The following is a 23,737-nucleotide window of genomic DNA, read 5'->3' as shown; positions in this document are numbered from 1 at the left end:
CAGTGTGCCACTATTGAGCTGTGTGATTTCAGGCACTCTGTTTTCCCTCTCCTGGTCTCAGTTTTCTCGTCTGTTAAGTGACAGGTAGAGGTCCCTTCCAGTTCTAAAATCCAGCAGGCTTGTTATGAAAAATGCAGAATTTAGGAATGAGAAGAAGAATATAAAGAAGAAAGGGACAAGATTGTAAAATTCCACGACAGCACAGAAGGGGGAAATGGGGAGAGAAAGAGAGGTGCGCTGCATTGTGGTGTAGTGGGAGTGGCCCCAAGTTGAGGCTTGGGGACCAAGATCCTGTTCCCAATTCTATCACTAATGAGCTGTGTGACCTTAGGCAGGTCACTTCCCTCCTCTGTACCTCATTCAAGTGAAAGGAATGAGTTAGCCCCTTACCACTCATACTGCTTTGTTGTTAGGAAAACTAGATATACACATAGCAAACAATTAAAGAATAGAATCAGTGCTCAGTGGTGTGTCATGAAAAAGAGGTACACTTGGAGAAGGGGATGGTGATGGTGGCTGGCGAGCCAAGGCCTAAAGGCCAAGGGAGCAGAGTAAAAGAGCAGAGGCTCTGGAATTACACGGGCCTGGTTGGAGTACTGACTCTGTCCCTACCTGTCTGTGTGACCTTGGGCAAGTTATTGGCTCTACCCACATTTCAGTTCCCTCACTCCAAAAAGGGAGAGAATTGGACCAGTTCATCTTCAGAGTTCCTTTCATCTCTTTGAATATGTAAAAAAACAAAACACAACAAAAAGAAGCCAGAAGATGCCAAGTAAGCCAAAGGGGAGAACTGTGCATTCAGGGAAGAAGCCAGTTGATTGGTATGGGTCAGCTACATATGTCAAGAGTGAAGGAGAATGGCATTCTGAGAGCAATAGTCAGCTGGGGAGGTGGGTGCTGAGGGGAAAAAGGAGAAGAGGAAGGAAAAAGCAAGGCAAGGACATCTCAGAGGGGTGATTAGAAAGGACATTAACACATGTTCAGTGAGAGAGGGCTTGGTTGGAGGGCATGCTGGTGAGGAGCCGTTGCCTGGCATGGAGGTCTTACTTGGTCCTGGAATCAAATGCTGAGGGTGGTGGTGAATGCTACAGCAGACTCATGATTTCCAAGTGGAAGGTGGGGAGCTGAAATGCTTTCAAATTGCCAGGCCTTCTTCCACTGGGGAGAGTGAGGTCAAGGGCCCATCACTAAGTCTTTGATACTGTTGAATTTTATACATCACTGATCCCTGCCCAGGACCAAGAATAGCGCTGAACAGGTGTGGAAACCAAGGCCCTGAGAGGGCATTCAACCTGCCTTGGGTCACATGACAATTTCATGGCAGGACCAGGGGCAAAGTTGGTCTTTCTCCTGATTCAGAGCCCAGTACTCTTGCGTGATTCCTGCCCCATCTGTTGGATGCTATTAAGCAAATCCCTCATTGGTATGTTGGCCTCTTAGGGAGAAAAAAATGGAGTGAAACAAAACAAAACAAAACAAAACAATTTCAAGTAACTGAGGCTCCAAGGGCCTTGAGAGGCCAAACTGTGGTGGATGGTGCCTGGTGAGCCCTTCAGTGACGACCCATGCTTGGGGCAAGGACAGTGAGGGTTGGGTAAGGGGGAAGAGTGTGGGTTCTAGAGTCAACTGGATCGTCAAATCCCAGCTCTAACTGTGACCTTGGGCTGGTTACAACCTCTATAAGGTTCTGCTTCCTCATCTGTCATCTGCAATCTTTTTTTTTTTTTTTTTTTTTTTACATAGAGTTGTTGTGAACAATAGATAAAATAATGCGTGAAAAGTGCTTGGACAGTGCCTGGTATATAATAAACTCTCAATAAGTAGTAGCTATTATTATTGTTATTACTCTTACCATTACTGGTAAAAAAAAAAAAAAAAAGTGACAATTTATGATCTTTCTTGCCAACCTCCCACTTCCCTCTTCCCTCACTTGCTTCAGAGTCTTCACGTTCACCTGCCTGAGCCTTGGTCCCCCAAGACCACCTTTTTCGTCTCCATTACAGGACCAGCTTCTCCAGATGGCCTCTCCAGAGAGTCCCACCTCCTCCCAACTTGCCTGCCAACATGAGGCCCCAGCAGCAGACAGAGGGAGGGAGACAGACAGGTGGCAGGGGCCAAAAAATGAGGCCATGCGTTGCCACCCTGTCACCAGTTCCCTGGCAAGGTCTAGCAAGGTCACCTTTTGCTTATGATTTCCTTCTTTGCAAAGAGGAGGGTTGAAATGCAGCCTGGAGGGAGTATTTGGATGAAAGCAAGGGCTTTGCCTGCACAATTTGGGAGACACACTCTCCCCAGTGTTTTTCAGAGCGAGAGACATTCCAGCCAAGGAGAATATCATCACCGTGTATAGGAGTAGAGCTGTTAGATACACACTGTACTATGGTGGGCCCCATTTTCCAGCCCCTAGGTCAAAGCCCAAAACCCTCAATTCTGGGAAGGGAAGCCCAGATTTCTTCAGGTGAGAAGACTCTTGGGTGTGGCCCTACAGAGGGAGCTGATTGTTTGTGCTGGGAAATTTAGAGGGTGCCCCAGACTGCTCCTTAGCTTGTCATCCCTGGGGGAAAGGTGGGGAGACCAGAGAAACTCAGTGGCACTAGGCCAGGGAGGATTGAAATCACATTCTAGTGTGCAGGTCCTAGAGATGAAACAGCCCAGCCTATTCTCTGGGTTGAGAGGTGAAGGGGAAAATGGGTGGGAAGATCAGATGGGCAGTGCCTGCCGAACCTAGAGGTGAGGCAGGCAGTTGTCTATCTGGCAAGATTTCAGGAGCCCCAAAGCAGACTCCACCCCAAACATCTTCCCCAGCGCAAGTAACCAAACAATGGTGTGTTTTTGGAGCACATGCTGGGTGTTCCGCATTGTGCTCAGTCTCTGTAGAAAATTGTTAGGTTCAGTCATTACCCCCCAGAGTCCCTTCCTCTTTAAAGCTTTGATGGAGAGGGCCCAAGGTCAGGGCTGTAAAAGCGGGGTCATTCGGCACAGTAGCAAGAGAAGGAGACAGCATGGCAAGAAGCCCTCAGCTGGTGGAGGAAGGCTTGAGGGGACAGGATGGGTGGTGAGGGGGATAAGGGTGGGGTGGGAGATGTTCTTAAAGCAGGGTGGAGGTGTGCAGGAGACCAAATGTGGCTAAGGGCCAAGCCTTGGGGGAGGGACAGAAATTGGGAGAGAAGAAAGGGGCAGGCCTAAGGTACACTGGCATTTTTTTGTGAAGAGAGCTCTACCAAGTAACCTGAATGAGTACTTCAAGCACATTGCAGTGGAGGTGGGAGCGGGGATAATAATCCCTAATATTTGTCCAGGGTCTTGCCATGTAGAAAGTGCGCATGCTTTCTCTCTGTGTTATGCATGCCTGTGCACTTGTGCACGCACGCATGCACACATTGTCTCTAATTTTTGTAACAGCCCTGCCAAGGTGGGTATGGCAGGGGTAATTACCCCCACTTGACAGATGAAATTCAGACGCAGAGAGATGAAGTGATTCGCTAGAGGTTACACAGAGATTTTTTTTTTTTTTTTTTTTTTTGAGACAGGGTCTCACTCTATCACCCAGGCTGGAGTGTAGTGGTGCAATCACAGCTCACTGCAGCCTCGACTTCCTGGGCTCAAGGAATCCTCCCTCCTCGGCCGGGAGTAGCTGGGACTAAAGGTGTGCACCACCACGCCTGGCTAATTTTTAAAAATTCTTTTGTACAGACGGGGTTTCATAATGTTGCCCAGGCTAGTCTCGAACTCCTGACCTCAAGCGATCCTCCCGCCTCGGCTTCCTAAAGATCTGAGATTACAAGTGTTAGCCACCACACTCAGCCTACATAGACTATTTTAATGGCAGAGGTGGGACCAGAACTTCAGCCTTCCAACTCCCAGGGCAGCAAAGTCCAGAACTGGCCTAATGAGTATCTAGAGTGGGTAACTATCTCCATAGTGTTATGTCAAGAATACTGGGAAGGAATTCTGCCCCATGAATCTCTCTGTCTCCCAACTCACTAATACTTAAAATTTCACCCCTGAAGATTCACTCTTTTGGATTGGAACTGCAGCCCCTGTTATAATGTGAAAGGGTGCTGCTGAAGGAAAGAGTAGGGAGGGAAAGGAAGAACATCTTGGCACCTGAGAACAATGTCTGGGAGTGTCCCTAGAGGCTTGGGTGATGGAGTAGGCTGGAGTAGGGCGCGGGCGGGTTGGGAGGGGGAGGTGTTTGAAGGGGAGGAAAGTAGCGCTGGCAAAGCCTCCTTCCTTTTGCATAAGGAGGGGAGGAGTTATGTCAGAGTGTGAATGTGGGCAACACTGGGAAGGTGGGCCAGTCTGCCCAAAAGCTGGCCTGGCCTTGGAGAGCTCTAATGGGTGACTGCACTGGGCCCCAGTGCTGAGTCCTTGGAGGGAGTTTGGAGAAGGACTTCCATGTAGCCTTGGCAGAGGGAGGGGAAGGGAGGGCGGTGGAGGCAGTGGCTGGACAAGGAAGCAGATTGGCCTAAGAAGCTGAAATCCTGGAGGGGCAGGGTGGGGGTTGGGGGAACTATTCAGGGAGCTGGCCTGGAGCCAAGGGCCAGTCCCAAGGGAGTGAGCAGAGGCTTGAGAGCTCTGGGCCCCATTCCAGCTCCTGACCTTGAGTCACCATGCGACTGGGCACTTTTCCCTACCTCAGCCCAGACACCCGTCAGGTCTCTGTTATCTAGGTTTCCCGTTTTACAGAAAATGTTGTAAAAGTTACTCCCCTGGCTCCTCCTCCTGACCTACCCTGCCCTTCCTACAGCCCTCTCCCTCCCCCGACCCCCATCCAGCATCCTGCAAGCCTTCCGCACCTCTTGGAAGCTCTTGCTTGCTGCCTTTGTCTCAGATCTGTTTATCCCCAGCTCAGGCTGCCCCTGTACCCCATGGGGGCAGACATGATCTGGTCCTGAGGGCAAGGGCCTGAAGACCTCACCCAGCTCTTTGCCAAGGCCTCTTGACTCAAGAAGCATGATTGCAAGTAGCTGCATCTGAGGAGATTGAGGCTGAGACTATCAGAACTGAGCAGTCACCTTAGAAGTCACTCTCGCCATTCATTCATTCATTTCACTCAACACAATCCATTTATTGAGCACATGCTATATGCCAGACACTGTTGTAGGAAACTTTGGATATAGCTCCCAGTCTAAATAGAGGTATCATTCATCAAAAAAGCACCCAAATAAATATAATTTTACAGCCCCAACCCTCTCGTTTTATAGTTAGGGGAAATGGGCCCAGAATGGTTCTGGAACTTTTCAAGGTTGTTGTTCTGTTCTGGTAGTCAGGGGCAAACTCAGACCAGAACCCAGGTTTCCTGACTACCATTCCAGTGCTCTTTCCACTGTGCTCTGGAAAGAATACGGCACAAGCTAAGAGCATAGTATTCATCCCTGTACATTCATACAGCCAGCCTTACCTAGAGTCACAGTCAATTGTGGCCAACTTGGCAAGATTTGATCATCACTGATAAGCAATCTTTCCCCCACTGTTGTATCTCTCCAGCTTGTTCTTTCCCCACCACCCCCTACGTATGACTAAAATTATAGCATTGACCGAAATCTTTGGATTAAAGCCCCTGTGATCTGACTGAGAAAAACCTGTTAAGCCATTACCTAGAATTTACACAAACAAATTTCTTCGATTTGTCCTTTTAAATGCCAAAGGCCATTTACGTTTGATTTTTGTGAAGAAGACTGGGAGTCTCTCTTAAAGAGGGCATTGCTAAGGAAGGCAGGTCCCCTGCTGCACCCCTGAAGCTATGGGACCCATCAAACTCCAGGCAGCAGGAGGGCACAGGTGGCATAAAGGAACAGACAGGAGGAAGGTACCCGAAAAGGAAGCAGGAAGGTTCTGAAGACAGACTCATACTTTCACAGTTTACCCTGGGGGCCAGCCCTGCACAGACCATGATTGGTGACATTTTGTTTCAAAATATGTGTTTACATTCGGTTTTTGCTTATACTGGATTATACTGGTCTTTTGTCCCCTCCCCAGCCTGCTGTCTGGTAGTTTGTACTTATTTGCAGTTACTGAGTGGCCTGCCCTGAGACTGGTCAAGCAGCTGCCCATAAACAATCTGCCAGTCCCTGAATTGAAATGGAGATGATCCATCCCATCCTGACATTCCAGGGGGGCTTACTCTTCCAGGGAATTAATTGCCTTGGGAGTCCTTTAGTCAATTGAAAGAAACAGCCCCCACCCAAGGCCTTCCCCACCCTGACCCTGATAAGGACCCTTTTCAAATTCCTCTGCAGCTGTATGAAGAGAGTTCAGTGGGAAGGAACACTAGTGCAGGTTCCAGTTACTGCCTGGAGTGCAGCTGGGCCTGGAACCCTCCTCAGAACAAAGCACAATTCCAGCTAGAGACAGCCCAGTGCTTTAAAATCACACACCAGGGAGTTTCATCTGATCTTTGCCACTTGCTTGCTGTGTAGCCCCAGGCAAGTTATTTAACCTCTCTGAGCCTCAGTTTCCTCATCCACAAAACAGGTCTAATGATAAGATAATACCCAACTCCTAACAGTGTTGACAAGATTCAAAAGGTTAATGTATCTAATGTCTTTAGCGCAGTGCTCACTAAGCAATCAGTACATGGGAGCTGCTGATATTATTTGGACCCGATGACGCTTTGAGATCTCCCAGAGGTAGGTCAAGTCCTAACAGCTGTCCATCCTTGTCCTCTTGTTAAGTTAAAATTTTCATAATGTCAGATTTGCTTAAAGCAAGGCCCACGTGCAGGGCATTCCCTGCACTGGTGATTCATGAGTGGGAGGCATTCCACCCATTTATTTTAAGCTGTTCTACATTTTCTTCCCCCTGACATGGATGTGTTTACACAGGGGAGGACGGTCCCAGTCAAAACAAGATGAAAATACACTGCTGGCTGGGAGCCCCAGGCTAACTGGTTTCAGGTCCTCTCCCAGCTGTCAACACCTCACAACGGGGCCCCGGGGGTGGAGGGGGGGGATGCCCAGCCCCACTCTCCTGCCTCCCTCTATCGGCCCAGCTCTACCTAGTGTCAGGCAATTGGCTATCACCTGGTCAAACTAGAGGGAGCTCCAGGGCTGAGGTTTTTCCAGAGTTTTACAAGGGCAAGAAGGAGTGGTGATGAGGGGCAAGGGCTTCCCTCGCCAGCTCTAGTGTCAGTATTGTGTCTGCTGCCAGGGCTGACTGGTGCACAGGCTGAGAAGGCCACTGCCAGCAGAAAGTGGCAGAAAATGGTCAAAGAAAGCTCCTTCAGCGTCCTGCCCTTCTGCCTGGAATTTCTCCCACTAGACTCATTCCTTTGGGTTCACAGCAGGCTCTTGGTAAAAAGAAATTACCCCAGGGATTAAGAATCCATCAACCCCCAGCAGCCACAGACTCTTCTGGGGGTTAATTTCTCAGCTATGCCACCATATAAATGAGGCAGTAGAGCTGGAGGAGGATGCGCCCGGGGAGGATGTTTTGATGAGCAAGCAAACGGGGTCTCCCAGGCAGGGAGCGCTGAAGATTAACATCCCTAATATGCTCAAGGCAGCCTTGCTGCTCCTCACGACATCTTCATAACAGCTTGCTTTCATTTACCAAGAACAGAAGGAGAAAACAATCTCCTTTGCCCTAAACTCTACTACTCTTAAAGCTGCCCACTCAGAGGCAGTTTGGTTTCTTGCCAGTGAGTCTTCAATATTTGGCCACATTTGCCTGTCCCCTGAAATCCCAAGGCCACCAGATAACCAGGACCCATTGTGATGCCCCACCCTAGGCAGCACCCCACCAGTCTATACTTAGCCAGCCTGGGTTACTTCTCCCAGAAGCCCCTCCCACTATTCTGATCAAGCTGAGGCAGGTCATCACATCCCTTCCCTGAGAAAAACTAAACAATTCCCCTTCTGAGAAAGACTTTCCATTTTAACAGGGCACCTCAAGACTTCAAACCCAAGGGTGACATTAATGGTGAGAATTTCCTTTATCTTAGTGAGTATCAGGGTATTTTTAGTCCAGATGGTTTTTGTCCTCCCCCCACTCCCGTCATTCCAGCTATATGGCTGCCACTCACTCAGAGCGTCAGGCCTGCTAGCCCTAAATCCCTCTTTGATACTGGTGCCAGCTGAGACTTGGCCACCCTGCTCCTGGGCTTTATCACCCTCTACTGCTCACTGTGGGTGACCTGTTCCCAACCGACCCAGCCCCTTTAGCTAAAGATGGAAACTGACCAAAGTCCTAGCATTAGTGGAGAACCAGGAGCACACACATGGGTGAATTATCCCTTTTACTTAAGTGGTTGAGCCATGCTTCCAGGTCATTAGCGGCCACTTACTAAATTAAACTATGTTTGGGTTTCCCAAGTATGTTTGATTTTCACAGGTCTTTTGTGTTTGTAACTGCACAGTTTCTCTCAAGCAATGATTGTCCCCAAATTAAAGTGTTAACAGAAGACTAATTCATGAATGTGCCTATAGTTCTCCATGAGGCCATTAGCAAAGTCCTAACACATAGACAATCTTTTTTTTTTTTTTCTTACTAAGCATGTATTTACTGCATTTGTACTGCGTGCCAGGCACCGGTCCAAGCCTTGCTTGTACAGTAGTAAATAAGATAAGCCCCTGCCCTCACAAGGTTTATATTCTAGTGTAGAAAGCCAATCAGTGCTCACCTGAGACCTTGCATGACCCATTTTCAGTCGTGGTCTTGTCTGACTGTGCCTTCAGTACTGCTAGAAAGAATAGAGGTCCTACTGATTACTGATTGTTTGTACTATCAAAGTGGTTCTTGGGGTCAAAACGTTGTGCAAGTTAGAAGTTCTACATACAGGGAAACATTGCTAGGACCTTCAGGAGAATAATTTAAATATGGACTCCATTTTAACAACAACTTCTCGAACTACCCCCTCCCCGTAGCAGTATATGTAAAACCACGAGAACAAACATTGAAATCAGACAGAAAGTTAGAAAGATAAATTTGAAACAGTGTTAAAAGGGCTGCTCACTTGGGGAGCCATTTTGCCAGCGGTGTTTGGGAACCAGAGTTTTTACTTTTCATAGAGTTTGTCACGTTCTTGTAGCCCTTTTTTTCACTCTCCAAAGAGCTCAGTTATGCTTCCTACAGGGTGTTCATAAAGTCCATAGGTAAATATTTATAAAGTCATCAAAGACATCTTTGATCTGTAAAAAGTAAAATAAAATTATATATTTATGTTTCCAGACATTAGGGTATCCATAAAACACGCATACCTTGTGTGGCATTACTTCCATTTCAGGGATGCGGGTCTAGCAGCATAGAGAGTTTAGAGGTCTTCCATGAAGTCTCCAGCTGGCTAGCGGCCAAGGTGGAAAAAAAACTCTGACCTTCGGACATATTTTCTTCCCACTTGAACAAGTTCATTTAAAATGGGAGCTAAAGTGATGTTTCTTGGGGCATAACTCCCTTCACAAATGCATCAGGGGAGTCCCTCTCAATTTTTCATCTCATTACTGTCTGTCTGAGAGCTCAGTACCAGCTCTGTAGGCCAAACCCATCATTGCAGCAGCCTATCGTTGGAGAGAAATCACCCAGTGACCTGACAGATGCCTTCTGGGTCATCTCCCAATCATGCTCAGTGCCCGGTGCCCCAAGATGTCCAAGGAGTATCCGTGAAACTCTTGTCCTCTCAACTGCTGAGCTAGTAACTGTCTATACTTGGCTGTTCCTCGGTTTCCATATTTACTTTAGCTCTTCTGCAACTCTGTCAACAAACTCCATGGTATTATTAGTTTTAGCAAATAACAGGATGTCAGAACTGTTGACCAGGATTCGTTAGTTTGCTGTTAGAGCTCTATCCCTAGGACATAGGGGCTAGTGTTCCCCTTATTTTTTAAGTTGTATGAGCTTTGGCAAGAAGTCTTCTTGGTCAGGCCCACCATGCTCTGGTGTCTATAGGTCTTTAAGGTTGCTCGTGCCACAAAGGCCCCACCCACAGAGACCCGGGCACTTCTGTCTTTGCTTGGTGGTACAAAGACATCTGTAGAGTAGATTTAAAAAAAGAAGAAGAAAGAAAGAAAGAAAAGAAATCAATGCTAATACTTTGAACTTTCCATTTTTGTGCTTTATTTTTACAATCTTGTTGTGGGCTTAAAAGCCGCCTGTCCTTGGTAAGGTGGCTTCAATGCTTAACATTCATACTGTCGGCAAGTGCCGGGATGGTATTTTAGGCTGGCACTAAGAATTTCCAGGTTTTTGACCCTAAATATCTTTTTCTTTCAACTCCACCCCAACACTGAATGTCTCAAGGAACAAGAGAAGAGGTTAAAAGGGTCACCCTGTTGCTGGCAGGCAACCAGGAAGTCTAGGCCTTGGGGAGAAGCATAGCTTTTGTTTATTTAAGCCCCAAACCTAGCAAACAATGTAAATTAAACATAAAAATAAAATAAAATAAAATAAAATAAAATAAGGCCAAAAGACAGGCCGGATGCATACCACAGAGAACAGTAAATTCCTCTCTTGCTCCCCCTTGGAGAGGGGAGTCAGTGAGCAGGGGAGATGGCCTTGTTGCCAGGGAGGGGCTCACAAGCAATGGGATTGGGTGAGGATGGTAGGCAGGGGTGAGTTCCAGGCTTGGATCAGGGTGGGGACGGGCATGTTTGCAGAGATCCTGGCAAGACTTTATAGTCAGCCCCAGCAGGTTCTTGAGGGGGGAATGAGTCACACCCCTTTCACCTGGGAATTGACCCAGGTTTGACTGGGCAGTGACAGCCACAGGGCTGGAGAAGAGCTGGTTCCTGTAGAAGGGAGGTTGGGCCAGTTTATTGACCAAACTATGCTGTTAGAGAAAAATCAGCCCCTTCCCCTTCTCTATGCTGGGTTCTCTCTTTCCCACAACGATGCCCATCCCTCCCCCGCCGCATGTCCCTGACCTGCCAGACTGAGAGTTTTCACTGACCACTGTGAAGTGTCTTAAAAGCCATCTGTTCCTCTTAACAGGCAGGCAAAAATTGCCAAAGATTTGGATATAAATCAGAGCATGTTCAGGATCATCTCTCTAATAGTAGCTCTCACTCACATTCTGGTCAAACTTTCAGGAGTGAGAGAAAGAAAGGGCAGAACAGACAGCAGGTCTAGAATATGCCAAGCCTCGTCCGAATGTGTCACACGAAGTGGGTCTCAGTGCCCCTGGCACCATAGGGGCTCTTCAGATAGATCCTTTCTTGGCTCTTACCTTTAGGCCAGCAGTTCCTAAAAGCAGTTCCATGGACTAGTGTCAAAAGAGCTGCATCCAAAACACCTGAGAAATACCCTTCTCCTGCCCCACACCTATTCCACTAGACGTGCTAGGGCTGCAGCCCAGGATGCCTGCATTTTCCACAATCTCCCTTAGGCCCACTGCAGCCCACCATCAAGGTTTACCTGCTGTGTGTCCAATTGTCTGCTGACGCTGATTGGTCACTGACTACTCTGTTGAAAGTAATACTATAATTTAGTTCATACTCAAGTATTTGAACTGATAGTGGCTGAATGTGGCACCTTCCCAGGGCTTTTTGCATTGGAAAAGAAGCTGTTCTCATTCCTCAAAGTATAAACGAAGAACTCCAGGAGAGATCATTGGAACCCAAAGGCACGATTCTCATGGTGGCATTTGTAAGGACCACAGTAGCGGTCTGGAAAACAGCTGACTGAGAGGGATATTTTTTTTTCTCACCGCCCTTCAGATCACACTTCTCAGGTCACAGAGGGCCTCTATGCCAGGACTGGCTCTAGTTAGAACTGTCCTCAAGAGGAGCCTGTGGGAATCATTTCTTAGGCGTCCATATGATTGATTGTGCACAAATGGTACTTGTTTTTATTTCTCCTTCATTTAAAAGAGCCCATTATAATGCATGATTGACGTCTTTGAAAACTGTGCTTCTGGCAGTGCCAGGACTTCCTGTTTGCAGTATGCAGTGTGAGGCTTCAAATTGGTTCCCCCTGTGTCCACCTGAATACCACCTCAAGCTTCCCCTAAGACCCTGTCACCTGTCACCCTTGCACAGCACACAGCTAGCTCTGGATGTCAGAGAGCGCAGAGGCCATGACTTTTGACATTCTGGCATGGTCTAGAGTGTCCTACCTTGCTATCTTGCTATGTCTTATGGCCTTACTACCCCTTTGGGGTCATGGGGAAGGTGAAAACATCGGGGAAGGGGAGCAGATGCCCCTCTCTGCCTGGCTGTCTGTGAATTATTAGACTGTGTGAAAGGCTGGAGAGGGTGTTTGCACAAATGCATGTGCTTCCGTGCTACTCTTTCTTCCTGAGAAGTTGTGTGTATTCCTTGTCAGTGATTCTCAAACCAGGCCAGGAGACCTTCCTTAAGTCCTTCCAACACTCCTTTGAGATTCCTGGTGCTGTTCCCATGGTTGGGGGGCCCTCCTCAGGGAGAAGCTGGCCCTGTTTCTCCTTTTCTTTCTGTTCTGGCAGTAGTGTGCCCCCTGCCTCCTGCCACTGCCCCCACCCCAGCTAGGCTGCCTTCTGTCCATCCTGGAAGGTGGGAGGCAGTGGGTGGTGATGGCTGGAGAGCCAGAGGCCCTTTGCAATCTGCAGAGCCCCTCTTCACATGTGATAGAGTCCCACAACTGAGAATCAAGGAGCTACCTCAAATGAGCTCATGGTGAATAGCTCTGCTGTGAGGTAAGCAAGGGCCCTAGGAGGCATCATAGCCAAGGAACTAAAGAGCCCAGCATTATTAACCATCCTTTTGTTCCCTAGAGAACCTGTGCCACTTCAAAGGTCACCCATTCTATAGTGGGGCCCACAATGGAGACAGGTGCTCCTGCCCTCTTCATAGGCCCCTCATCTGCTGCACCCCCATCCCCAACAAGATCCTCCTGGTTGCTGTCTTCCAAGCATTGCCAATAGCCTCCGAGTCCTCCACATGCTACTCAAAGTAACCCTGGCAACTGCCAGAGAAAATGGCTTGGAATTTCGGCTCTTGGAACTGTTCCACAGAGCAGAGTGGATGGAGAGAGGCCTTGCCAGTGTCTCGCTGGCCTGGATAGACTGGTGGAGGGCTGGTGCAGACGCATAAAAGTGAAGAGTGGCCATAGTCTTGCTGCTTTCTTTCCCAGCCCCTGGGAAGGCTGCAGGACACTGGGATTTCCAGAGGATGGGCTGTGACGAGGGAGCCTGTTTGTCTACCTGAAAATGCTTGCCGGTCTGTAGGAGAGGGCAAGGAACCTTAGCACCTGCCTGTGAAAGAGGTGGGACAAGTGTAAGGCTGAGAGGAGCTGGTCAAAGGACAAAGATCAAGAAGTTGGCAGGGAGAGGTGAGCCCACGCTAAGCAAAGACCCCCGTCTTGGAAGAAAGGGACTGGCAACTCAGAAAGCAAATACTTGTGCCCTGTTCCCTTGCTTTACAAAGCCTTAGGGTTAAGGAAGGGAACAAGGGTGAGAGAACTTTCCTGGCACTGTCAGCCACAATGTTAAAGGAATGGTAGATCCCACAGAAACCCCAAGTTTCGTGCTGCTGCATTATCCTATCTAGGTGGGCACCAGTTGAGGGGCAGGGTGGGGAGAAGAAAAGCACGCCTCATTCTGCCCCATGATGCCCCAGATGGTAGTAGCATGGTCCTTCCCAACCCCAGGCCACCCCCCAACCCAAGCACCCCCAAGCCTGAGGCTTTTTCCTGAAGCAAACATTTCACTAAGGTCTAACCAGTAGGAGACTTCTTAATTGGCCACAGACCTAGAATATTCTGGAAAGAAGCACAATTTTGGACTTGTACTGCCAATTTACTGTTTTAAATTTCCTTGAAATGTGCCTTGCGCTTTGAATAAGCATTCAACTTTGAATTGAACTGATTTGAATTGAATTAAATGATAATGGCAACTAGTGTGGGTAGGGGAAAGGAGGACAGTGACTCCATTTACCAAGGTTAGTTTTACCAACCGCCTTTTTCAGGGATATCTATTTCCTACTTGTAGATGGACAATGGGGAGGGTGGAAAATAAGAGGAGGGCTTGGAAAAATTATGGAGGTAAATTTTACCAGCTGCAAGGCATAAGGGGAAGGGAGACAGGCATAAATATTGACACAAGGTTCATGAAATTTAAGATCCACTGAGCTAAACTGCATTCCTGGATAAGTCGCCAATACTTCCAGTCCTGCTGACATGGCAGAACAAACCACCCCCCACCATCGTGAGCCACCAAAGTTAGGGTGACGAAGGTGATTTGACAAGAGCAGTTTTTTACTTCTCTGAGTGAGGGCAGGAGGGGTAAAATGCCTTGTTAAAACAAGGTTTGGTTGCGCCTGTCGTCCCTAGTGTCACTCAGAGATTGTGATGCTCACATGGGACCTTGGACGGGAGGAAGCTGAAAGGCACAATTCATTGCCCCTGCCATCATTCAGTGCCAGAGTTTGCCCCAAATCAATTGCTAGAACTGCTTTTCCAAGACAGTGTCCATATCTCCGCCAAGATTCTCCTTGGGCTCCCTCCCACTCGTCATCGCCTTCTGCATCTGCATCTGCATCCTCTTCCTCATTTTCCTGCCCCCGAAATTCGGAGCTCTGGGTCCTGGCCATGCAGGGCAGTTCACATGATCCACAGAGAACAAGGCACTTTCTCTTTCTCCGTCTTTCCTTCTTGCTTCCCTCCTTCTGGACTTTGGGGATTTTCCATGAAACCAAAGTAACTATGTAAGTGGCAGTGGCCTTCCTGTCTATAGTCTCCCACACTGGAGTGGAACCAGAAGGGAAGAGAGAAGATAAGTGAGAAGCAAGGACAAATTAAACCATGGCATTTCAGCCTCCTTATTCCCCCAGCCTCTTCAGAAAAAGGGACAAGTAAGTAATTAGAACTAGACAGAGCTTCAGATGGAAGGGGCCCGCGGTGGAGGAGTAAGTGGGGAGGGATGTTTTTCAACCATCCCATTAACACTGTGTTAACGCTCTAGTGCTCAATATCCTTTTTGTATTTCCTTTTCCAGCTCCTAACCCAATGTTTGCTTTGTGGCTTCTCCCGCACCTCTCGCATCATGTCTTTTTCCGCTTCTTCTGACACAGGACCCTGTGTTTTGCTGGCAACATTGCCGAATCTTTGGGTGGAACATTCCCTGTAGATAATAAGGAAGACTTGCCTATAAATAGTTTCCTTCTGGCTGTGTGGTACACAGTACTTCAAGTGTGACAAAAAGGGAAGTGAGATGTTCCCCCTCATCACCACCCCCAACCTACCGCACCCACCCTGAATCTGCTGTCCAACCGCTATCAGGGCTCTGAGATCCTGCCCAGGGTTATGCCACCCAGACTTTGCTCAGTCTCTGTTCTACTGTCCCATGGGAACGTGGCACAGGAAGGGCTCTTGTCCTAGAGAGTCCAGTCTGGCTTTTGAAGGGGAACAGATGAGTAGGAAATGCTGAGGCACTTCTTTCAGCTCAAAGGGAATATGCTGGCTTCTAAGGCCTCCTGAAATGAAGGGAATTGGCACTGTCCTCGTTATGCCACCCTCCATCTAGAAGGTCACCCCTGAGAAAGGTAGGGTCAGCTATGTCTGTTTTGTTGGTATGTCCCATTAAAACTACAACTGAGAGCCAGCAAAGGGCCTGGCTCCTCAGTGAGGCACTGTTGCCGTATTGGCTCTGGGTTCAGCCTACATTGTGAGTTATGGGATGTCGGAAAGAGAATTTGGCAACATTTGTGAATGTTGGGGTAGCTGGGCCATTGAATGCCTAGGCAACTGTTTCCTGTTTGGGGCCCACTTCCACGGGACACAAGGACCCTGAGAGTCTCAATATTGGATCAGATCATGGATAGGTACAGCACAAATTTCCACTCACTGCAAGGTGTGGAACAGCTATTCTGGATGGAGAAATTTTCTGGTGTGCTGAGGATTAAGCAGAAAACTCTTTGGGTTCCTCCTCCTTCCCCCACCCCCACCCTTCCTACCCACCCTTATCTCCCCTGCCCTTGTTGTTGGAAAATCTTTTTTTGTTTTTGTTTTTGTTTTTGTTTTGTTTTGTTTTGTTTTTGACGGAGTTTCACTCTTGTTGCCCAAGCTGGAGTGCAATGCCACGATCTTGGCTCACTGCAACCTCCGCCTCCCAGATTCAAGCGATTCTTCTGCCTCAGCCTCACGAGTAGCTGGGATTACAGGCGTGCGCCACCATGCTCAGCTAATTTTTTGTATTTTTAATAGAAACAGGGTTTCACCATGTTGGCCAGGCTGGTCTCGAATTCCTAACCTGAGGTGATCCACCGGCCTCGGCCTCCCAAAGTGCTGAGATTACAGGCGTGAGTCACTGTGCCTGGCCAGAAAATCTTTCTACAGAGACATTTAAGTCCATATTCTTCCTTTAGGGAGCTAGTGGACCCTGGGATCCATTCATTCTTTCCTATTGGAGGATCATAAGGTCTCAGGGTGATCACATCTCACTCAACAGAACCAGAGATGTAGAGAGGATGAGAGCTTGTCTGAGTCTGGGATGAACCTGGGACCTCCTTTCCAAGTCTTTTTTTTTTTTTTAAACTAAATCTTTGATATGAACTTGTTTTCTTATTGACCTCATTTTCCTAAAAGCTGAGCACAGCTGGAATAGGAGGAAAAAGGAGTTAATTAAGGGTGCCGGTGAGTGGGGCTTCAGGAACTCAAAGTTTGACTGGATTGTGATTGTGCTGCCAAGACTCCATACTTGATTTGGAATATTGTACACCCCAGGCCTACATGTTCCATTCTGGAAGCCACCCTGTTAGATTAATGTCTCCTATTTCCCAAACAGATAGCTTTCTTTGAGGATTGCTTGGCTGCCTTTTGGAATGATGTGGGTGAGCATGGCCATCTCATAAAACTCATTTGGACAGTTGGATATTGTTCCAGTCACCCATTGCAGCTCTCCTCTGCCTCATGTGTTAGAAAAGCCAAGGCTCGCAGAACTCAAAGGCAGTCTCTGGACCTCTCTAACAGTAGGACTGCTGCTTCTCACCCTTTCTTCCTCCTTACCACTTTCTGGCACCTCCAAACCCCCTACCAACTTCCTCAACTCACTCATTCAAGCCTCTACCCATTCAACAAACCTATTCCCTGCCTCACTGATCAGTGCAGTAGGAACAAATTTGATCTCTGGGTCAGGAAGACCCTGGGCTGCAGTTCCAGCTCTGTAATTTATTACCTTTGCCGCCTTGGGCAAGGTAGCCTCTCAGACCCTTGATTTCTTCATCTGTAAAATGATAGTGACAGTGCCTATACCTTGGGGTTGGTGGCGCAGCCAGCACAGTGTCTGCCCATAGCTGATGCTATATTAATAGTAACTACAATTGTCAGTGAGTCTCAGACTCAGTTTGCTTTCATAATTGAAGTACAACTAATGAACAACTCAGACGAGATCAGGTGTGTTCAGGGAGGTATGGCCCTAGACAAATTAATGATCAATTCAAATGCAGCTTTGCTGGGAACCTTAACCCTTTTGCCTTCCCTTCCCATGCCCCCTGGATTTCTCTGCCTCTGTCTCCACATAAGGGAGTCCCTGTTGAAGGAGCTGTTTTACTTCTGTCCTGTGCCCTGTTTTCCTGGTGGTGTTTTTCCCCTGACAGCCCAGCTTATTTCTCTGTCCCCATTTCTTCTCATCATCTTCCTTGGAATCTTGAGGGGAGGGGAAAGCAATAGTTGAGGAAAAATTAACAAGCCAATGAAAGGTCAGCTCGGAGACTTTCTGGACCAAGAAAACTCTATGTGGTGTGGAGGGCAGATTAATACTAATATATCAGGGAATTCTGATACTAGTTAAGCTCCTGATTTAAGAAGTTTTTTTTCAACGAATGCTCTTGATGATCCATAAGTATAGTCTGCACTTTGTTCTGTCTACTACACTTGTCTTAGTGCAAACGCCATGTTCAGAGAGCTTGCGTCTTAAAGTTAATGGAATGTCCTGAGATCGGGATTGTCTCCTACCTAAAGTGAGATGAAGAAAAACACCATCCCGGGCTAGTGCAGCAGATTTACTTAGTTTATTGGTCAGCACTTTGCAATATAATGGCTCTTGTACACATATTATCACCACTGGAATCCACCAATAGAGCACCACACCATAGCCAAAAATGTTGGCTGTTCAGTGGCATAACTGCCCTGGAAGCCGGGAGGAAATCAAGGCCTTCAGACTGGGCTTGGCTGGGGCCTTGGCCAGGGTGTTGGTGCCAGGCACCTGGTTAAGATAAATGTCCTGAAGCAAATAATAATTACCTTCTTTGCTGATAAGAGGCCCCAGTACTTTTCCAATAGCATGATTGCATTAGGATCTTTCTTTGGACCACAGCCTGTGGAGCACTGATTCATGGGTACTGGCCTTAACTTCATCCAAACTATTGTATATGTGGTGGAACCCAGTGTTGTCCTTTGGTCCTGGGTTTGTGTAAATAATATTCCCGGTTCCATCACCTGTCCCTGCCCCTCTTGCTCCTTCTGGTGGCAATCCTGCTTCTGTCCACCAGGTGGCCTCACTTAGGAAGAAGCGGAAGAAAAGGACCTCAAGTCTCTAGTGCTTTTGTTTTTTTTTTTCCCCCTCAGCTTGAGGCTGAATATAAAGAAAATATGTTTTAATGGAAACGTGTAACTTTTATTATGGAACAATCACCTCATCTAGTTTATGGTTTGGAGTCTGTTTTTCCTGAAGTACCCTCTAATGCTGTGCATGGCTGGGCCCATCACAGGGCAGGTGTTTTCCTGGGATTGTTTATATATATTTATACCTTTGGTTTAGAGTGTTGTCATTCACTTTTTTAAAGAAAAGTAACAAAGTTTTGTTTTTAAAAAATAGAGACACGGGATCCTGGATAATGTTTAATGTATTTTATTTGAAGAGTAGAATGTGGTAGACCAAAGAGAAAAGGGCTGGCGTCTTGTGGTCACTCCAATGCTCACTCCCATGCCCTGTCTCCTCCTCACCTCCTCTGTCACCCACCTAGCTGCTCTCCCATACATGTTCACCCACTCACCTCAGCTCCCGCACACCATACATATGCATCTGTAGATTAGAGTGGACCTGTGCATGCATTACATGCATGTCACAGACCTGTACATGTGCCAGTCCACAGACAAGTACTCCCACACCTGAACTTTCAGAGGAAGGGGCAAGTGGATGAGTGCTGGGGTTCAGGGCAGGTCGGCATGCCAGCTGGCTGGTGAGGGGAAAGCTGGGTTGATTAGAAAGTGAATGTGCAGGTGACAAAGTATGTGTGCAGGGGAGAGACTGAGAGGGCAGTGACTGGGAAGAAGGTGAGGCCGTGATGGTGAGGGCGGGTGTCAGGGAGTATGACATAGGAGAGCATGCAAAGCCATGGGGGCATGCTGGCTGCCACCTGAAGAAGAGCTTTTCAAACTAGCGCTGTTCTCTACTGAATGCCCTCTGCCTCTTGTTAGGGCATTTGTATTTCTTATTTCTCTAGAAATCAGCTCCAGTTTGGTTTTTATCAATCTCTAGAGCCCTCTTTGGAGATGCCAGTTGGTACAAGAAAGCGCTGAACTGTTTACAGTCTCAGCCTAAGGTTCAGGGAGGGGATGTGGTTTAACTGGGCCACAAAGCCCGGTACAGGACTCATTTGCATGGCCCCTGACGCCATGTGACGCAGCCGGCTCCTCCTATATAAAGAAGCAGGAGCCAAAATATCTCCGAGTCTGGGTTGGACTGGCGGCCGTGGAGTTTGTGACACACGAGGTGACACCCCTCGAGTCACTTCCCTTCCACTCCAGCTGGAGCGCCTGCCTGGCTTTGGGTTCGTTCTGCAGCCTTCGTCCCGCTCCTAGCCTCAGGGCCGGACTCCAGCGCAGAGCCCAGCCCAGCGCAGCCTGCCAGCAGCCGCCCAGCAGCCCAGCACGGCAGGAAACCCGGCCAGAGCTCCCCAGCAGCCCGAGTCATGAACACCGAAATGTATCAGACCCCCATGGAGGTGGCGGTCTATCAGCTGCACAATTTCTCCATCTCCTTCTTCTCTTCCCTGCTTGGAGGGGACGTGGTTTCCGTTAAGCTGGACAACAGGTAACCGCTGACTCTGGAGCCTACCGAGCCGGGGCGCCGGCCGGAGCTGGGCTACCAGCCCGATCTCTGAGCGAGCTGTGCGCCGCTGGTCCCCGTTCCCCGCGGTGCAGCATCCTGGGAAGGGGCGGGGGTAGGGGACGCAGGAAGGGGGGGGGTCACCGCCGCTCTGGGATCCGTCGTCGAAGCGTCCCTGCGGCCGCTGCGCCGTGAAAACGAGCTGCTGCAGCCGCAGAGGCAGCCGGAGGCAGAGGGGCGGCGGGCAGGGCCGGGCAGGGCTGGGCAGGGGGCTGGCCGAGTGCCGTGCGCCGCTTGGGAGAAGGCCGGAAGCTTACCAGCCGAGAAGGAATTCCTAGCTAGCTTTAGAGCCGGGTAGGTTTGCCCGGGACCTTGTAGGCCGACGGTGGGGTACTCCCCGGGTCGCACCCCCCATTGTTTGCATATCGTCTGAGCAGGCCACGGTGGCCTGTGCGCCCCAGGACTGGCACGCAGCTCCGATCGGTTGGAACTCGGGGCGGAACTCGGGGCGGCGGCAGCAGCGCTGAGCCGGCCTCGATGAGGAGATGCAGCTTCCTGCAGGGGCTAAGGAAGGATCTGGGGACAAAGTGTCCGGAACTCTGGGCCAGGGAGGCGAGAAAGAGAGAGAGAGAGGAAGAGCCAAGGCAGGTGGAGGACTTTGGCCACAACTGCCATGTACTCAGAGTAGAACCGAGTGGGTAATAGGTCGCTTTGCTTTTTGTCTTGGCAGTGCCTCCGGAGCCAGCGTGGTGGCCATAGACAACAAGATCGAACAGGCCATGGTGAGTGGCAACACTGCGTCATTCTCATCCCCTGACTTAGCTGCTGCTTATGTAACTCTGGGCAGGATTGAGGGAATGGGTGAAAAAGCCGTTAGCCAAAACCCTGAGGAAGCCGACAGCCTGCCTCCTATCCCCACTGGAGGTGGAGTCTGATTACAGTGACACTTTTTAGGGCATTTCCAGTCTTCCCTTCCCGGGCTCCCTCCTTTCTTCCTCTCTCCTCCATCTCAGGTCTTTGCAGCAGGCTCTGACTCTCTTCTGGGCCTGTTGCTGGGCAGGGAGCTCAGATTCTTGCATTTGTGTGCATCGTGCAGCTAGCAAGGGGCAGAGCTCATTGGATGCAACAGCACTGCAGTGCCTCTGCAGAGCCTGGACTGGGGTCAGGAGTTGGGTGGAAACAGGAAGCGAAGCACCTCACCCCTGTCCCTCTCCTTACCAGGTAGAGGTCATACTCCAAGGAGCAGCCACAATGGCTGCAGAGGGTTAGGACTTCAGCGGTTGGGAGCCACTTAATTGTGCCCTGGAGCTTAAGGACACCTTCCCTGCCCCCATTGCAGTCATCAAATTCAGAGAGGATGCAGGAGTTCTGTACCTTTCCCCAAGGCCAATGTCCTGCATGCTAACTGGCCGGCTGCAGGACAGCTGCAATTCAATGTGCTGGGTCATATGGAGGGGAGGAGACTCCAAAATAGCCAATTTTATTCTCTTGGTTAAGATTTGTACAGCAGACAAACAGTATGGGATGCATTGCAGGTCTCCCCTTCCCCCAGATCTGGATCAGCAGCAGCAGGGGCTTATGTAAAATGGGGGACATAGCAAACCACCGGCAACCAGCAGAAGTGTCATCCCAAAGGCCCCTCAGCAGCCAGCTTTGAAAGTCATTGGAAACTTGGAGGGGAGAACCTATCTAGTTCAAAGCTGGGCTCTCAACTCCAGCATGAGCCAAATCATGTAGCTCTCCTGAATGAGGGTTTAAGTGCTTCAGAGAAAGGTGAACGAGGAATTGGACTTGCCAGACCAGTTCACTGAGGGAAGGCTGGAGGGCCCTGGCATTAAGGACAGCACAGGCACACCAATGGCAGAGCAAAGGTGCTGCAGAGGGTCCATGATGGCTAAGGAATGGCTTTGTTATGATTCCCTCATTGGCAGGATCTGGTGAAGAATCATCTGATGTATGCTGTGAGAGAGGAGGTGGAGATCCTGAAGGAGCAGATCCGAGAGCTGGTGGAGAAGAACTCCCAGCTAGAGCGTGAGAACACCCTGTTGAAGACCCTGGCAAGCCCAGAGCAGCTGGAGAAGTTCCAGTCCTGTCTGAGCCCTGAAGAGCCAGCTCCCGAATCCCCACAAGTGCCCGAGGCTCCTGGTGGTTCTGCGGTGTAAGTGGCTCTGTCCTCAGGGTGGGCAGAGCCACTAAACTTGTTTTACCTAGTTCTTTCCAGTTTGTTTTTGGCTCCCCAAGCGTCATCTCACGAGGAGAACTTTACACCTAGCATAGCTGGTGCCAAGAGATGTCCTAAGGACATGGCCACCTGGGTCCACTGCAGTGACAGACCCCCTGACAAGAGCAGGTCTCTGGAGGCTGAGTTGCATGGGGCCTAGTAACACCAAGCCAGTGAGCCTCTAATGCTACTGCGCCCTGGGGGCTCCCAGGGCCTGGGCAACTTAGCTGCAACTGGCAAAGGAGAAGGGTAGTTTGAGGTGTGACACCAGTTTGCTCCAGAAAGTTTAAGGGGTCTGTTTCTCATTTCCATGGACATCTTCAACAGCTTCACCTGACAATGACTGTTCCTATGAAGAAGCCACTTGTTTTAAGCAGAGACAACCTCTCTCTTCTCCCCTGCTTCATGAAGGCAGGGGACACAGATGGGAGAGATTGAGCCAAGTCAGCCTTCTGTTGGTTAATATGGTATAATGCATGGCTTTGTGCACAGCCCAGTGTGGGATTACAGCTTTGGGATGACCGCTTACAAAGTTCTGTTTGGTTAGTATTGGCATAGTTTTTCTATATAGCCATAAATGCGTATATATACCCATAGGGCTAGATCTGTATCTTAGTGTAGCGATGTATACATATACACATCCACCTACATGTTGAAGGGCCTAACCAGCCTTGGGAATATTGACTGGTCCCTTACCTCTTATGGCTAAGTCTTTGACTGTGTTCATTTACCAAGTTGACCCAGTTTGTCCTTTAGGTTAAGTAAGACTCGAGAGTAAAGGCAAGGAGAGGGGCCAGGCTCTGAATGCGGCCACGGATGCCTTGCTGCTGCAACCCTTTCCCCAGCTGTCCACTGAAACGTGAAGTCCTCTTTTGAATGCCAAACCCACCATTCACTGGTGCTGACTACATAGAATGGGGTTGAGAGAAGATCAGTTTGGGCTTCACAGTGTCATTTGAAAACGTTTTTTGTTTTGTTTTGTTTTGTTTTGTTTTGTAATTATTGTGGAAAACTTTCAAGTGAACAGAAGGATGGTGTCCTACTGTGGATGAGGGATGAACAAGGGAATGGCTTTGATCCAATGGAGCCTGGGAGGTGTGCCCAGAAAGCTTGTCTGTAGCGGGTTTTGTGAGAGTGAACACTTTCCACTTTTTGACACCTTATCCTGATGTATGGTTCCAGGATTTGGATTTTGATTTTTCAAATGTAGCTTGAAATTTCAATAAACTTTGCTCTGTTTTTCTAAAAATAAACTTGGTGTCTGACTGAGTATAAATGGACTGGGTGGGAGAGGCCCCTCAGCCAGTAGGGGCTGTTTTGCTGACCCCCTGAATATCCCTTGAGCACCCTGTCAGTGCCAGGCCTATGCTGCAGCCGTGATCTCGTGTCATCTGCACAATACCCATATGAAGGACATGCTCTTTGCCCTCACTGTCTGGATAAAGAAACTGAGACTCAGTGAGTTTAAGTGACTTGCCCGAAGTCACATGACTATTATGGGAATTAGGACTCAAGCCCAGATCCTTCCTCTCTCTCCTGCTCTGCTTTCATATGAGAGC

General features: G+C 48.9%; 1 protein-coding gene across 5 annotated transcripts in view; it reads left to right on the top strand.

The window, feature by feature from the left end:
• TSC22D3 (TSC22 domain family member 3) overlaps positions 1 to 23,431 on the top strand; it is a 64,118-nt gene extending 40,687 nt beyond the window's left edge. For 3 of the 5 annotated variants that reach the window (XM_050777397.1, XM_050777396.1, XM_050777399.1), the window contains exons 3-4: positions 20,688 to 20,739; positions 21,889 to 23,431. In XM_050777397.1, coding sequence (XP_050633354.1) covers positions 20,688 to 20,739; positions 21,889 to 22,119 — 283 coding nt within the window. In that variant the 3' untranslated portion in view covers positions 22,120 to 23,431. Of the gene's footprint in view, positions 1 to 19,571; positions 19,943 to 20,084; positions 20,312 to 20,687; positions 20,740 to 21,888 lie in introns of those variants that run through there. The other 2 variants (XM_050777398.1, XM_050777400.1) reach the window with 2 other exon arrangements.
• Positions 23,432 to 23,737: the final 306 nt, after the last annotated feature.

The sequence above is a fragment of the Macaca thibetana genome, chromosome X (genome assembly GCF_024542745.1).
Source record: "Macaca thibetana thibetana isolate TM-01 chromosome X, ASM2454274v1, whole genome shotgun sequence".
Classification (NCBI taxonomy): Eukaryota; Metazoa; Chordata; class Mammalia; order Primates; family Cercopithecidae; genus Macaca; species Macaca thibetana.
This window is presented reverse-complemented; position numbering and strand designations above follow the sequence as displayed.